The following is a 13,211-nucleotide window of genomic DNA, read 5'->3' on the forward strand; positions in this document are numbered from 1 at the left end:
CCACAGAAGAACTGTGGTTAGTTCTCCAAGATGTTTGGGCCAACCTACCTGCCGAGTCCCTTTAAAACCTGTGTACAACTATACCTAGAAGAATTGATGCTGTTTTGAAGGCAAAGGGTGGTCACACCAAATATGGATTTGATGTAGATTTTTCTTCTGTTCACTCACTTTGCATTTAGTTAATTGATAAATATAATCTGTTAACGTCTATTTTTGAAAGCATTCTTACTTTACAGCATTTTTTCACACCTGCCTAAAACTTTTGCACATATTGCTTTTTTGTTGTCCTGAAGATTGTGCACTTTGTCTTGTGACAGGAAAAAGAAAAACCCAAAGCATCCAGACGCATTCAAGAAGATAAGGGTCTTATTTCTTGAAAGCGTTCCAGGAGGAAATCGCTCTCATTTGAAGAAATGCTGATTAGCATTTGTGAGTTCAGAGATGATTCTCTACATGGATTTATATTGGGAAAAATCTAGTTTTAAAAATCTTACTTGAAAGATGTCTGTATTTGCAATATGCTGATAAATATGATGATCGATTATAAATTTTATCTAATTAATAATTTGGTGTGGATTACATGTGAATTAAAAAAAAAAAAAAATCCGGATGTGGATTCTTTGTTCATTAAATTAAAATGATGATTAGGCCTACATAAAACAGAATTACAATTGCCTTTTCAAATAAAATGTATTATTATTATCCTGCAGCTGATGCATACTCTGCATCTGTTTACTTGCAGGCTAATAATATCTGGTCTGAAATCTGATTCTAAAATACAAACAAACACCCACGTTTGCAAGCAAACACTTCAAAAAAGAACTACAACACCCACAGTGCATTGTGAACTGTAAACCTAAAAACTGTAGCATCATAGCTTACATATTACAAAATGTAGCCCTCAGATAATCATAAACGGCTATATTTCATTCATCTTCCATTTAAAGAGCGATACATTGGATCTGTCATATGTGGGGCTGTTAAATTACATACTGAATACAAGAACTATCTTTCTCTACTCTAGAGTGAAAGTGCAGTCTGCCATCTTGGGTGATAATAACCCTGCTCCTTAAAGCATTGTAACTAACCTTAACATGCAGTTGTTTGGTTTTCATTTAGGTTACATATAAAATTAATTAAACGTTTGACTTACACTTTAACCCCTGATGTCTAGCCACTTAATCTTTTGAGCTGCAGAAAACAAAAATCAAGACTTTTAGGCTACAAGACTGTTAGGCTTTTTCTGTATTACTTCTAGAACACAGTACTTCTACAACTTCTGTTCATATCTATCTCTCAATTCTGTAATGTCTAGTACAGAGTGGTCAACAAATTCAATAAACCAAGACAATGAGACAGGACAGGAACTTGAAGATTCACTAAAACTGAGGCACATCAATTCCTAAGTAATACAAGTTCAATTAATTTGTTGATTTATTTCTATGTAATACAAAATTCTGCCAAGTTCCTTGTATTTTTTGTTTTAATTAGCAGCAGTGAAGGCAAAAGGCCTCCCACCTAGAAGGAAATGATGTGTTGTTTATCATGGTGTAGGTCTTAGGGCCATATCGAATAAAAAGTTTGACCTACCCGCAAAATGCAAAGTACAAATCTGTACCCTGTCACAGTTTAATGTATTGCTAGAAGACACTTGATAGCCTACTATTTAAGCCTAAATAAAAATAAAAAAACAGAGTACAGCTTTGTCATTTGTGATTCGCTTGTGGGTCAAAGTTTTGAGTTGGCCTAGCCAAGATCAAGACTAAAAAATTCACTTCAACCAGCAGTGTTTGAATACACTTGGAGGCTATGTGGCATATGCATACTAAAGTGCCTGATACATGTATTTAAAGTATTGTATACATTTTGTATCAAAATATGGTTTCATTTTCAAAGGCCACATTTAGTTATATTAAATTATATTTTTCAGATCTGCTGACATAGATCTTAGAGTATCACTCAAGATGGCCGCACGATGTCTCACTCAGCCTCAGTTCGAGAAATAAAAACATCTCGTGTCAGAGGGCGGCGGTCTGACGATCTCGCGATATTTGGGGCGATGACGCGGAATCATGGCGAAACTGCAAGATAGGTCTGGACATATGTGTTTAGTACAGTAAGTCAGTTTTCTAATCACATGAGTTCTTGCGAGAATTCGTGGGGAAACAACACGCAGAAAGAAGTAATTCAAACAACACGAAGAAGATGACTTGATCCTGTTTCCTTGAGGAGACCAAGTATGGATATGCTGCTGTGTTATTATTGTCATTTTCACTTTCCGTGCCACAGCGTTGAAGATGGTAAAAAGAGTTGCATGTAAGCGGTGCACCCGGGCAGTGGTGTAACTCGGGACTGACACTCGGGCTGTTTCCCCACCGTGACACTGTCACCAAAGTAGAGATGCGTGGAAGTGAAACTGGACTTCAACAATAACCCGGTGTTACCCAAGACAGAAGCGGTATTGTTTATGGTGATTTAACCCCCTCCTAAAAACAACAAGGTTAGTGATTTCAATCAAGATCAGCTTGTTTTGGTCCTGAGTCATGCATGGGTCGGGTTACCTGTACTGCACCTGTATATCTCAAACTGTTTTATATAATATTGTGCAGGGAGTGAATTATATACGTGTCTTAATAAAAATACAAGTGAAATCGACGTGGGTAGCAACTACATACTAAGTAGGACAGCATATGCTAATCGGGAAATATATACTGGGCTGTGTCAGTGATTGAACTGTACAACACTATTGGTTTTGTAAATGTATAACTCCAGCTACACACGTAAAGTAAGATACATTGTTTCAGTTGCTGATCGTTGCTGGTTTTGGTTTTGATTTAGTGGTTGAAATGTGCAAAGGATGAACCTCCTCCTTGATGCCCTTGCTTGCTGTTCCAGGATGAGACATTTCATTGCAATATTATCCTCCTCCCGAGCGTCTGTGTTCATTTAAAGGCCGGATTCAGGAAGAAAAGGCATACAGGGACATTTCCAGTATCATGAATCTGCACCAAGTGCTCACAGGAGCTGTCAATCCAGGAGATAACTGTTTCGCTGTGGGAAACATCAATGACGAGCCTTTCACGGTAAGTCCGTTTCATCTCATGACTTATTTAGTACACAGCATTGTCTAACGCACTGTATTTGTTAATGATTAGTAACTAGAGATTTTTGTCTTTTGTGAAAAATGGGTGATAATACTGAAGCTACTAAGATATTTGGCTATTTATATGTTTCCTACTAGTACCTAGTTGGCTAATTTAAATTTACCCATAATTATCTGAATCATGTACAAGTATGAATGAATATGGTTAACATTAAGTTATAAACTATGATCTATCTTAAGTTACTTATATAGATGGACTGATATGAATATACACAGGGATATCAATTTTCAGGGTGCCTTAAGCACAAGGAAATGCATGTAATTGTATTTGATAAACAATTCCTGTCACAAGTAGATTCATTGTTTTAAAATAACACCAATAAAGAAATCCTAAATCCTGTAAACTGTTTCAAACATGGACTTCTACAAAGTGAATTTCATGTTACTTGCATCTACCGGGACAGAGGGCACTTTGAATTCAGGATATAAAGTATATTACATAATGGTTTGAATAAAAATGTATATAGGGATAGGCATATTCCATCCAAATATTCCATTATAATTTAAGTCTTATTTATTAATGTGTAAAACATTAGTGATGAATGTGTAGGTATGTATGCATTATTCATCAACTATAGTAACTTTTTTCCCACCACAAGTGTGTTAAATATAATATGTAATATACCTGTGGCTAGATGGATGTTACTGTTCAATGTAACTGCTGTTATTGAAAAAAGAAAGTGAAACCTGGGGAGATACGCTGTGTGCTAGATAACATCAATTTAGATAATTACTGAACACCTATCTTTCTATCCATCAAAGATAGAAGCTAAGGAGCAATTCTCAGTCCATCCAGAAATCATTACCTGTCATTTTGTGAAGGTCTGGTGGACATGTAAATCATATTACATGAAGCTGTTCCAATTCATTTATGGCAAGTAGGTTAGTTATCTCTTCATGAAAACATCCTCATTCATATGGATATCTTCTATATGAGATTTAGCCATTGCAGAATTCTCAAGTGATTCTCAAGGTCCAAAAAAGTTAATTATATAGTTGTAGACAGACTCAAATCTAACGTGATATTGAACATCTTTGAACTCTCTAACCAGTCATTCATGAAAAGTTTGTTTTCAGTTGTCTCCAAGAACTGAATTTCACTTTGTATTGTCCCAAAACAGTAATATCTAATCAGAAAACCATTTACTGAAATTCCCAACTTGTATGATGATGTTTCTTGATGCATCATGATGCATATTGAGGTAGATCTCTCATTTTGTAGGCTCTATACAAGGGATGACCTCCGTGTCATCCACCACAGCATCATGCAAATATCCCAAACTTAATTTAGGGAATCAACATGTGCATCAAGCAGGGATCATCAATGCTTGCTTAATTTGAATTCTAAACATTATAGAGCACGGACTGGAAAGTCATTTATTTACCTGAACCAAATTGAATGTCAATCAGATATTCTATAGGAGGTAAGAATATAGAAGTCTGGCTAGTGCAGTCCTGAACTCATGAGCAAGAGCTTCAAGATGACCTAATTTTAAAATGGGCCCATCTCCTACAAGGCCTTGCACTGTGACTGATTAAGTGAAGCAGGTACAGGTAGTGTCACAGTGTTATTAATGGGTCTGGGATTCTGCCAGTCCCTTATGCCTAATCTTCTATAGGATAAACCATATATGAAGTGATTCTGCCTCAATGAAAACTGTATTTGTTTCCTTAATTGTTATTTTATTTGTATTTTGGGTTACCAGTTTGCTTCTCTCCTTAACCATATGGGATTTGATTCTTGGTAGTATGTACTCCCCCACAGTCAAGTGGAGAAACTATACCTTTAAACTTGCAATGAAATATTTAACTTCCATTTGGAGATATAGCCTACAGACTGAATATTGACTACAATCATGTAATTATTAGTATTTACACATTTGTCATATATATTGGAGAGGTATGTGAAGAGTTGATTGATATAGGCTAGAGTTGATTTTGTAGTATAGCGTTAATCTCTGTAGCTTTGTGCTCTCCTAGTGTGTTGAAGTCTTATTTGAATATGCCTATATTTTATGTCTGGTATTACTATACCCATTGAGTAGAAAACCTGTGTTGTCAGATTTTGTGAACATTATCTTACTACATTAACCTTTATGATGTGTTTGCATCATGAAAATGTCAAGCTGCCAATGAGACACTACGTTAAATTTGATCTGTTTGTTTTAAGTTCTCGTGACTCAGAAGGTGCAAGTCAAGGTTTTCAGTCATAGTTTCATATTAAAAGTATTTGTAAAACGTACAGCATTTGCTTTTCTCTGAATAATCGTCATCTCCCCTGTGTTTGCAGTGAGAAAACTGCAATAATCAAACCCTGCTCTCTTTTTTAATTGTAAAAAAGTGGTTAAAGCAACCGTATTCAGTGTGCAATGGGAATACCTGATTTCCTTGAACTAAAAACAATGTTCTCCATCTCCACAGCAATTTATGCTAAATGACCTCAATATAATGGATTAACGTAATCTCTTTAGTGCGGGAATTCACGAGGGTCCCTTTTTGTGTATTGGCTGGTTCTTTGGTGTAACAGCCCTAAGATATGCCCTTGCAGTTTGCTAGAAGGCACTAAGCTGCTACACAATTCATGGCGACAAAAAAAGCAAGCGGCTGTGGGAATGTTTTTTTTGTTTTCCTCGATTTTTTTTTTTCTGCAGAAAATATTAATTAATTTGCAAAGAAAGAGATCAAAGCTGATCCTTTTTGCCTTGACTTTAAAAGAGCAAAGGGTACGGTTTGTACAGAGACAAAAATCACATATTAAATTGTCTCTTTACGTCCTCTTCTATTGACATTATTTTATTTAGAGCATTCTGACCATGAAAGTCTGTATCAAGCCCCGATGCAAATAAAAAAAAAAAAAAAAAAAAAATTCTCCCTATATTCATCATGAGGATGAATCATACAGATGTGTATTGTTTACAATTGCACCAAAAGTTGAGTTTCCGAGTATTTTTTTTTTATAGATCCATTCATTTGTAGAACTTTAATAGAATGACCACCTGGAGGGGTTCTTTATTATACTTATTTAGATTTTTAGACATTAGTAAACATGTAGACTGCAGACCAGAATTCATAACAGGTAACAGCATAAAACCTACAATATTTACAGGATGCAACTTTTATATTTAGATACAGACCACTTCTCAATGTGACTGTGAGATTGACATACTTTAGGTTTATTTGTGTATATTGTTCTAACTTTTTGTTATGATAATACACTTGTAATGCGTGTCACACTATAACTAAACAAACAAACTCACAGGTTAATAATAATAAAAAGCTTTCCTTAAGCATGTTCCAGATAGACTGGGGTATCCAATCTTATTCACATAATTGTGCATATAGTTAGAAGTGGTCATACTTGGGTTTATGTTTGTAAGATGACCTTTGATCATCTGCATTTTATATGCTTTCCAAAATCCAAATACATTTTCCTTGCTTGATTAATTATTAATATAAAGGAACATGAGTAAATTCCAATAAAAAAAAAGAGAAAACTTTAAACTTTCAAATCTTTTCTTTCTTTTCTCTAATTTCAATTTATTGGCCTTTCTTAACTTTATAATGAAACTTAACACAGTCTCCTTTACTGCTCTGTATTATTCAATTTGTTGCAAAATGTGTACAATAAAACCTGTTAAAGGAATCAAAATGTAGAGTAAGTTCTCAAAAGTCCATGTGGTAGGCTTCAAATGAAATTTAAGTAAAATGATGGATATTCACAATGGAAAAAGTTGTGAATCGATATTTAATTTTGTCCTTGAGGAAGTGCCTTTTAGGAATTATGTTGTGGTCAAATAGTTGAACTGAGTCAGCATTATTATAAAAAAAAAAAAAAAAAAGTTAGCTGCAAGGACAGTTGGTTTGGATGCAATGACATAAACCTGCATATCGTATCTGTAAATAATGATAGTTGGTAGTGCGCTAAAGTGTCATTTAAACCTGCAAAATTCAACAATCTTTACCAGGCATGGATATTTACAGACACTTGAGTTCAAACAAAAGATTGCAATCAGCAATCTATGTCCAGCATAAAATAATGTCTGCATTTGTATTCTTGACAGATGTTACATGTAAATTAAAGTTGTCCTTTTTTGGTCTTTGTATCATGCTTGTTCAGTACATGTGTCAGTAAATGTAGCTATTTCTCAATGAACCAAGAGTCCTTGTTTTCAGCTCAAGTGTAGTGCACTTGGTATTTCTGAGAAGTGTGCCTGCCATTTGATTTACTGGAGCAGAGTCAGGAGTCCTGACCCCAGTCTGTCTCTCAGTTAAATATTAAAACTCCTTTCATTCATTAATGCAGTATTAATCAGGACAACGTACAGTTACTGTCTGTTGTTTTCTAGGTTTGATCTCATTAATATGTCATATTGGGAATTTCTTTGTTATATTTGACTGACTTTGCAGTTATATGTCTGGAAAACATCCTCTGTTACATTAAGTGAATATATTTCCAAATAAATCCATACATTCTGCTGACTCTCACTTTCTTCATTGTAATTTAGCAAGATTGTTCACATATTTCCTTAATTTCCATTAGCACCTCATAATTGTAAATAATTAAAACCAATCTGATAAGGAGACATTTAATTATAAGCTAACGTCTGTATTCTTCTCAAAATGCCAGATTTACTTTCAATAAATAATTGGGGAAATAAATATATTTGTAATTTTAAAGCTCTTGTAGTGGATTGAATGGGAGTATGTATTTTGCATTTTTAGGCTATTCCATGAAAACCTGAAATGGAGACTCATAAATTCCTACCTTCTGTTATTTTCCTAGTAGATCACTGGCAATAGTGGAACACTGAGTCATAGCATTGTAGTTTGTAAATTTGTGCATTCGTTTTTTTTTTTCCTTTCAGGAGATTGTAAATTTAAGTTTTAATATTCCCACATAATATCTTGATGTACATATATATTTTATATTCTAATGTTTTGTAGGCTGTGTGAAACCAATATATTCGAAAGGGAAAAAAGGAGAATCTTTTGGGAGTAACATGGATTTGAAATTGGACCAATATTTAGTGAATTGAAAATAGTGGCAGTGTCTGCAGAAACAAGACAGGGTTGGGCAGAGCAGATGCTGTTGAGCATTACTTATCAGCACTAAACAAATTCATGCCCGTCCCTTTTTGATCAGTTAAAAGGCACATAATATATCATAGAGAAAAGCTATTAGTGAAGAGGCATCAATATTAAATCTTATGTATTCCTTCTTTAAGTGTCAATTGTGGAAATACCATAGGAAACGTTCTTAATACCTAACTTCACCTCAATTTATATTCTCCATTATGTTGTGTGTCCAAACCACTACAATAATTCTGTCCCTGTAGAATGTTTATCATTTAAAAAAAAAGAAGTTTTTCCGAAAATCTGACCATCTTCCAAGTTCTCCTGAAAATGAACCTACAATAAATCTCTCTACCGTGCAACATGTTATTTCCAATTCTGCATAACGTCCCATTTTCTTGTAGGGAAGATGAGATTACAAGCACCATTTGTTTAATTCTTGTCAGAATAATCTTCTCACCTACTTCTTTGCTACAGTTGCACAATGTTGTACTTACGTTTTGCTTAATTATATACTTAACTGCATAGCAGTGTTCTGCATATTTGCACCATGTACCCTTTTAAAGTTCCCTAAACTTTTATAACACACACAGTTTCTGGACTCTTGTCCCGATTTGATGTTCCAGCTCAACTACCATAGAGGATCTCTGGGTCTGCACTTTGAGCCGGTCATGAATTGTTTGAAGTGCTTTCCTAGTTTCCTTGAACTAGCGTTACAACTGCAGGGCTTATTTAATCACATCTGTAAATGCACATGCCTTAAGAATAGAACGTGATGTTGGCTTTTCACTGGTCTAAATCTGTACTATAAAAGTGCCCTTCATGGGGGGGAAACTGTCTGCCTAGCACATGACCTGTTGTACAGTCCATTAGTGCTGCTGGGAGTCTGTTCCTTTTACCACTCATTCTCGTGTCCTGGGAGAGACTGCTCTTTGCCAGTAGGAAACAGGAAGGTTGGCATACACTGGCTAGTACAGTAGGCAAATAATGTGCCATTCCCCTTGGACCCTTGATTCAAGTCCAGTTCAGTTCATGCACTTAATTTTCCTAATACACAGCACAGGCCTGGAAATGGAAGGTATGGCATTGCAATTAGAGTGATCTGTAAATGAATGCATATCTGTGTATGGTTTGCAAAAAAATAAACCACGATTCAGTTATTGCCTGTGCTCCGTGACACGTACGTCGACGTTCTGTGTGATCAATGAGATGCATCTCTCTTGACTGAATGGCAGTTGAGTCACTCTTTTATTTCCTCCTTTTATACTGCTTCAAGGTTAGAGGACAAAGTTGGATCGATGTGTGCTGCACAATTAAAAAAGAAAAATGAAAATCAGAAAATGTGGCAGTGGTCCATTTTAATTTGTGATTCTGATAATGGTAGAAATTGTCTTCTGATTACATTAAGATTGTCTGTAAAGTCTTGCATCGAGTAATTTATTAAAATGTCTGTGTAACTTGTGTATCTCTGGGAACAAAATGTAGTCTGCCATCATGGCTGTCCAGACTGTGTGCATGATATCTGATTAGACTGTATTCCTTACCCTGTGTCCAAGTTCAGCTGATTATTAGACACACATTCTCTGTAGACTCTGTTGACTGGATGTGGATGTTGGCTAAATTACATATGCATAGCTTTTAAGGTCGATGTTTATAATCCAGTCAAGGGTAACCAAATAATACAAAAGGGTTCCCTTGCATACTTTGTTTTATATTTTCATAAACAATCCGAACCAGTTGTACCTAATTTTTAAACTGCAATAAATTAACAACTTATACTGCAAACTGGATAAATTCCACTTTGACTGATTAAACGGTAGAATATGTGTTATTTGTATACTGTAAGTGGTCAGCACACATTCCTTTTGGTGTAATTCACTGAAATAATTGCATTTATTCCAAACAGACTACACTGATACTGCAAATTGTGACTTTAGATTATTGTTTAATGAATCACTTCCAAATTCAGATCCGTAGTTATAGTAAGCATTAACCAATTGCTTTTGGAAGCGCAGAATACAGTACAGTTGTTTGTTTTAATGAGAAGCAATCGCATTACAGCAGCAACATACTGATCACATGCCCAGACTGACTGTACATTTCCTCTTGCTGGCCTCCAGGATGCCCTGTTCCAGTATTTATTTTTTATTAATTTTTTCCTGCAGCTAAAAGGACATGTTAGAAATTTATTTTTTGCTATGTTTTGCTAATGTTAAGACTGGTGTAGTTGCAGTACCATTCAAGTTCAAATACAATTGACACATTTGAAATAATATAGAACCTATCATTTTCTAAAAATAACCGAAATTTCCCAAATGATTTAACGAACTTCTGTTGAACTAATTGCCTCAATTGCATCTATATCATTGTTAGTTATACTGCCTTCTTCAATCTGTAAAATGATTTTAGAAAAAGCTTGTTTCAGAGCCTCGGTGGGATACATTTTTTTTTTTTTGCTAAGAATGATAATGAGACTAATTTAAATCGTGAATGTTAACTTTCAATGTAATTCATTAGTTATATTATTCCTTTAAACGATTAATTTAATCCTCTTAAAATGTAAACTTTGGTATTTCGTTTTATCTAGATTATGTGCAATAGTTTCATAGTATAGTACATTTTTGCTGTATCTCACTTTTGTACATCCTGTGGTCTACATTTTTAAAAGAATGTTTTAACTTATGAAGAGATGAATAAGGGCAAAGCTATAGTGTAATTCTTTGCACATAGACACATAAAATCAACATAAATGCCATGTACTGATGCAGTTTCTTAGAGAAGTTCAAGACATTACACTATGAGCTAGACTTCTTCCAGAGCCCAGAGAGGAATGTCTTGATGGTCTCCACACAACAACATTCTTACAGAAGCTTTATTTTTCACCAAACCTGTTCTGCTGGGCTGGGCTGGGCTGGGCTGGATTGGACTGAACTGGACAATTCCTCCTGGATTGGCATGGTTCACGGCTTCACGTGAACCACTCACAGCATTAAAATTAATTAAGTCAAAACATTTACATGATTTGTTTTTAATTATGTACAAATGTAAAAGTAATTTGTGCTCAAAGTGACTTGTAACAGGTGCTTTATTTCATCACATAGGGGAGCTTTGTAACTGGAAGAATCCAGTGAATCAGTCAGACTACCAGACTATCAGTCCTGCTGTTCTTGACTTTTCTTAAAATAGAGAAGAAAATGAAGGGTGGAGGGAAAAAAAATACCCGTTCACAGTACTTCAAGGTTATGTGATCAGACAGTCACAGTCACATTTTCATATCCAGACAATCATGTGAAAACTGTTCTTCTTTTGTGTGTGCATGTGTGTGTGCGCGCGCCCAATGGTATCAGATATCCTGGTGGAGTCAATATTGTATTACCGAAGACAGTCTCATACTGATTTTAGCTGCTTCTAGTGGAATTAAATCCTATTATTATACTTGTATAGAATGGACTGTTCTCGGGTGATGACTGAGCAAGGGCTTTCAGCAGGTCATACAAACAGGGCTCAGTTTGGACAGTGTGCTGCTAGTTCTTTTTGTTGTTTGCTGTGAACATATGGTAATTTTAAATTTTATTCTGTGAGATTTTAAAGCATAGAGATACAGCGATGCATGACAAGTGAGCACAGAGGGAGTACTACTGTGCTCAACAATACCTAATTTTGCTGAATGCTGAATAATGTATAGTTAAAGATGTTCATATTGAATCTGAGCACTGATATAATGGGGATGATTTTAGCTTTTTGTTATTTTTTCTATGCCAGCTCTTCAACTGGAAGCAGACAGTTTCAAAGCCTGATTATTGACACAGATTATGAGATACAAGCCCTCCAGTAATATGTAGGCTAAATGCTTCAATATTACTTTTTAAAGTTACAATATGTTCTTGTACCTTTTGAGTTACTACCTGGATATTTTCCAATTTTCAGCATGTGAAGTAAAAAATAATATTGGACTTTTTCCACAAGTTTCCATTGAGAACTTCTTCTTATGCACATTTTTATTCTGTAAACCAGTGAGCATTTGTCAATTTGTAAGTTAAGGACATCAGCTATAACTTGCTGCGTAAGTACAAAAGCAATTTACACACGTATATCGCCTCCCGTCAGAAAAAACAAAGCCATCTGATCTAACAGGGACACGGTGCTGTCTAGGGGGTGGTGCAGGAAACAAAGAGATTGTAACTCAGATTGTGGAATGTAAGCAGGTTGTGTAAACTGTTTTGCCCTGATACTGGGGTCATCACACCTGTTCTTCACGTTTCTCTTGTAAATAGTGGCAGGGTATGGTTAGTTAGTTGCACCTCTAGCAGGTTTAACTTTTGTTCGAAATGTTAATGTGTAATCCAGTCCTCCGAGCACAGCTCTCTTAAAGTCACCATACTGTGACATTTCCTGGCCCAAGGAGAAGAGTGCCACCTAGCTGAACTTTAGTTTTCTGCAGATTTTAGACTAATTCCCACTTATCCTTATATGCGCTATACAGTGTCTGCATGTTTAGTATGTATAAATAGGTATGTAAATATAAATGTCTAAAGCCCTAGTGCACAGATTATGGCAAGAGGTGAACTGTCAGCAAAAGTACAGTGAACTACAGAAAAGCAAGTGTATCCCTGTCACTCCTTAGTATGTGTTCCCTTGCTCCTTGATACAGATGTAATTTTTGTGGAAGATTACACATGCAAATGAATAGATCGGGATCAGTGAGTTCTTAGCAGACATCAGTGAAATATAGATAGACTGTACATGCCTGGAATCTTTAATGCATTCACAAAAGCTTTAAAGAGAGTTTATGATCCTTACTAAATCATAACAGTCTTGTCTTAAATGTATAATTTTTAAATCCAACTCTAGTAAATCCTTGTAAGAATTATTATTATTGAAGCTTTTAAAATAATAATTTAAATAATTTGTAAAACTTTATTTTATATTATACTATAATATATTTGAATACTTTGTGGATTCTTGGAAAACTATC

General features: G+C 35.2%; 1 protein-coding gene across 4 annotated transcripts in view; it reads left to right on the forward strand.

Annotated features, from left to right (window-relative positions):
* The first annotated feature begins 2,069 nt into the window (after positions 1–2,069).
* dmxl1 (Dmx like 1) overlaps positions 2,070–13,211 on the forward strand; it is a 62,868-nt gene continuing 51,726 nt past the window's right edge. For 3 of the 4 annotated variants that reach the window (XM_066711307.1, XM_066711310.1, XM_066711311.1), the window contains exons 1-2: positions 2,070–2,500; positions 2,839–3,083. In XM_066711307.1, coding sequence (XP_066567404.1) covers positions 2,997–3,083 — 87 coding nt within the window. In that variant the 5' untranslated portion in view covers positions 2,070–2,500; positions 2,839–2,996. The remainder of the gene's footprint in view (positions 2,501–2,838; positions 3,084–13,211) is intronic. The other variant, XM_066711309.1, reaches the window with a different exon arrangement.

The sequence above is a fragment of the Amia ocellicauda genome, chromosome 8, assembly GCF_036373705.1.
Source record: "Amia ocellicauda isolate fAmiCal2 chromosome 8, fAmiCal2.hap1, whole genome shotgun sequence".
Classification (NCBI taxonomy): domain Eukaryota; kingdom Metazoa; phylum Chordata; class Actinopteri; order Amiiformes; family Amiidae; genus Amia; species Amia ocellicauda.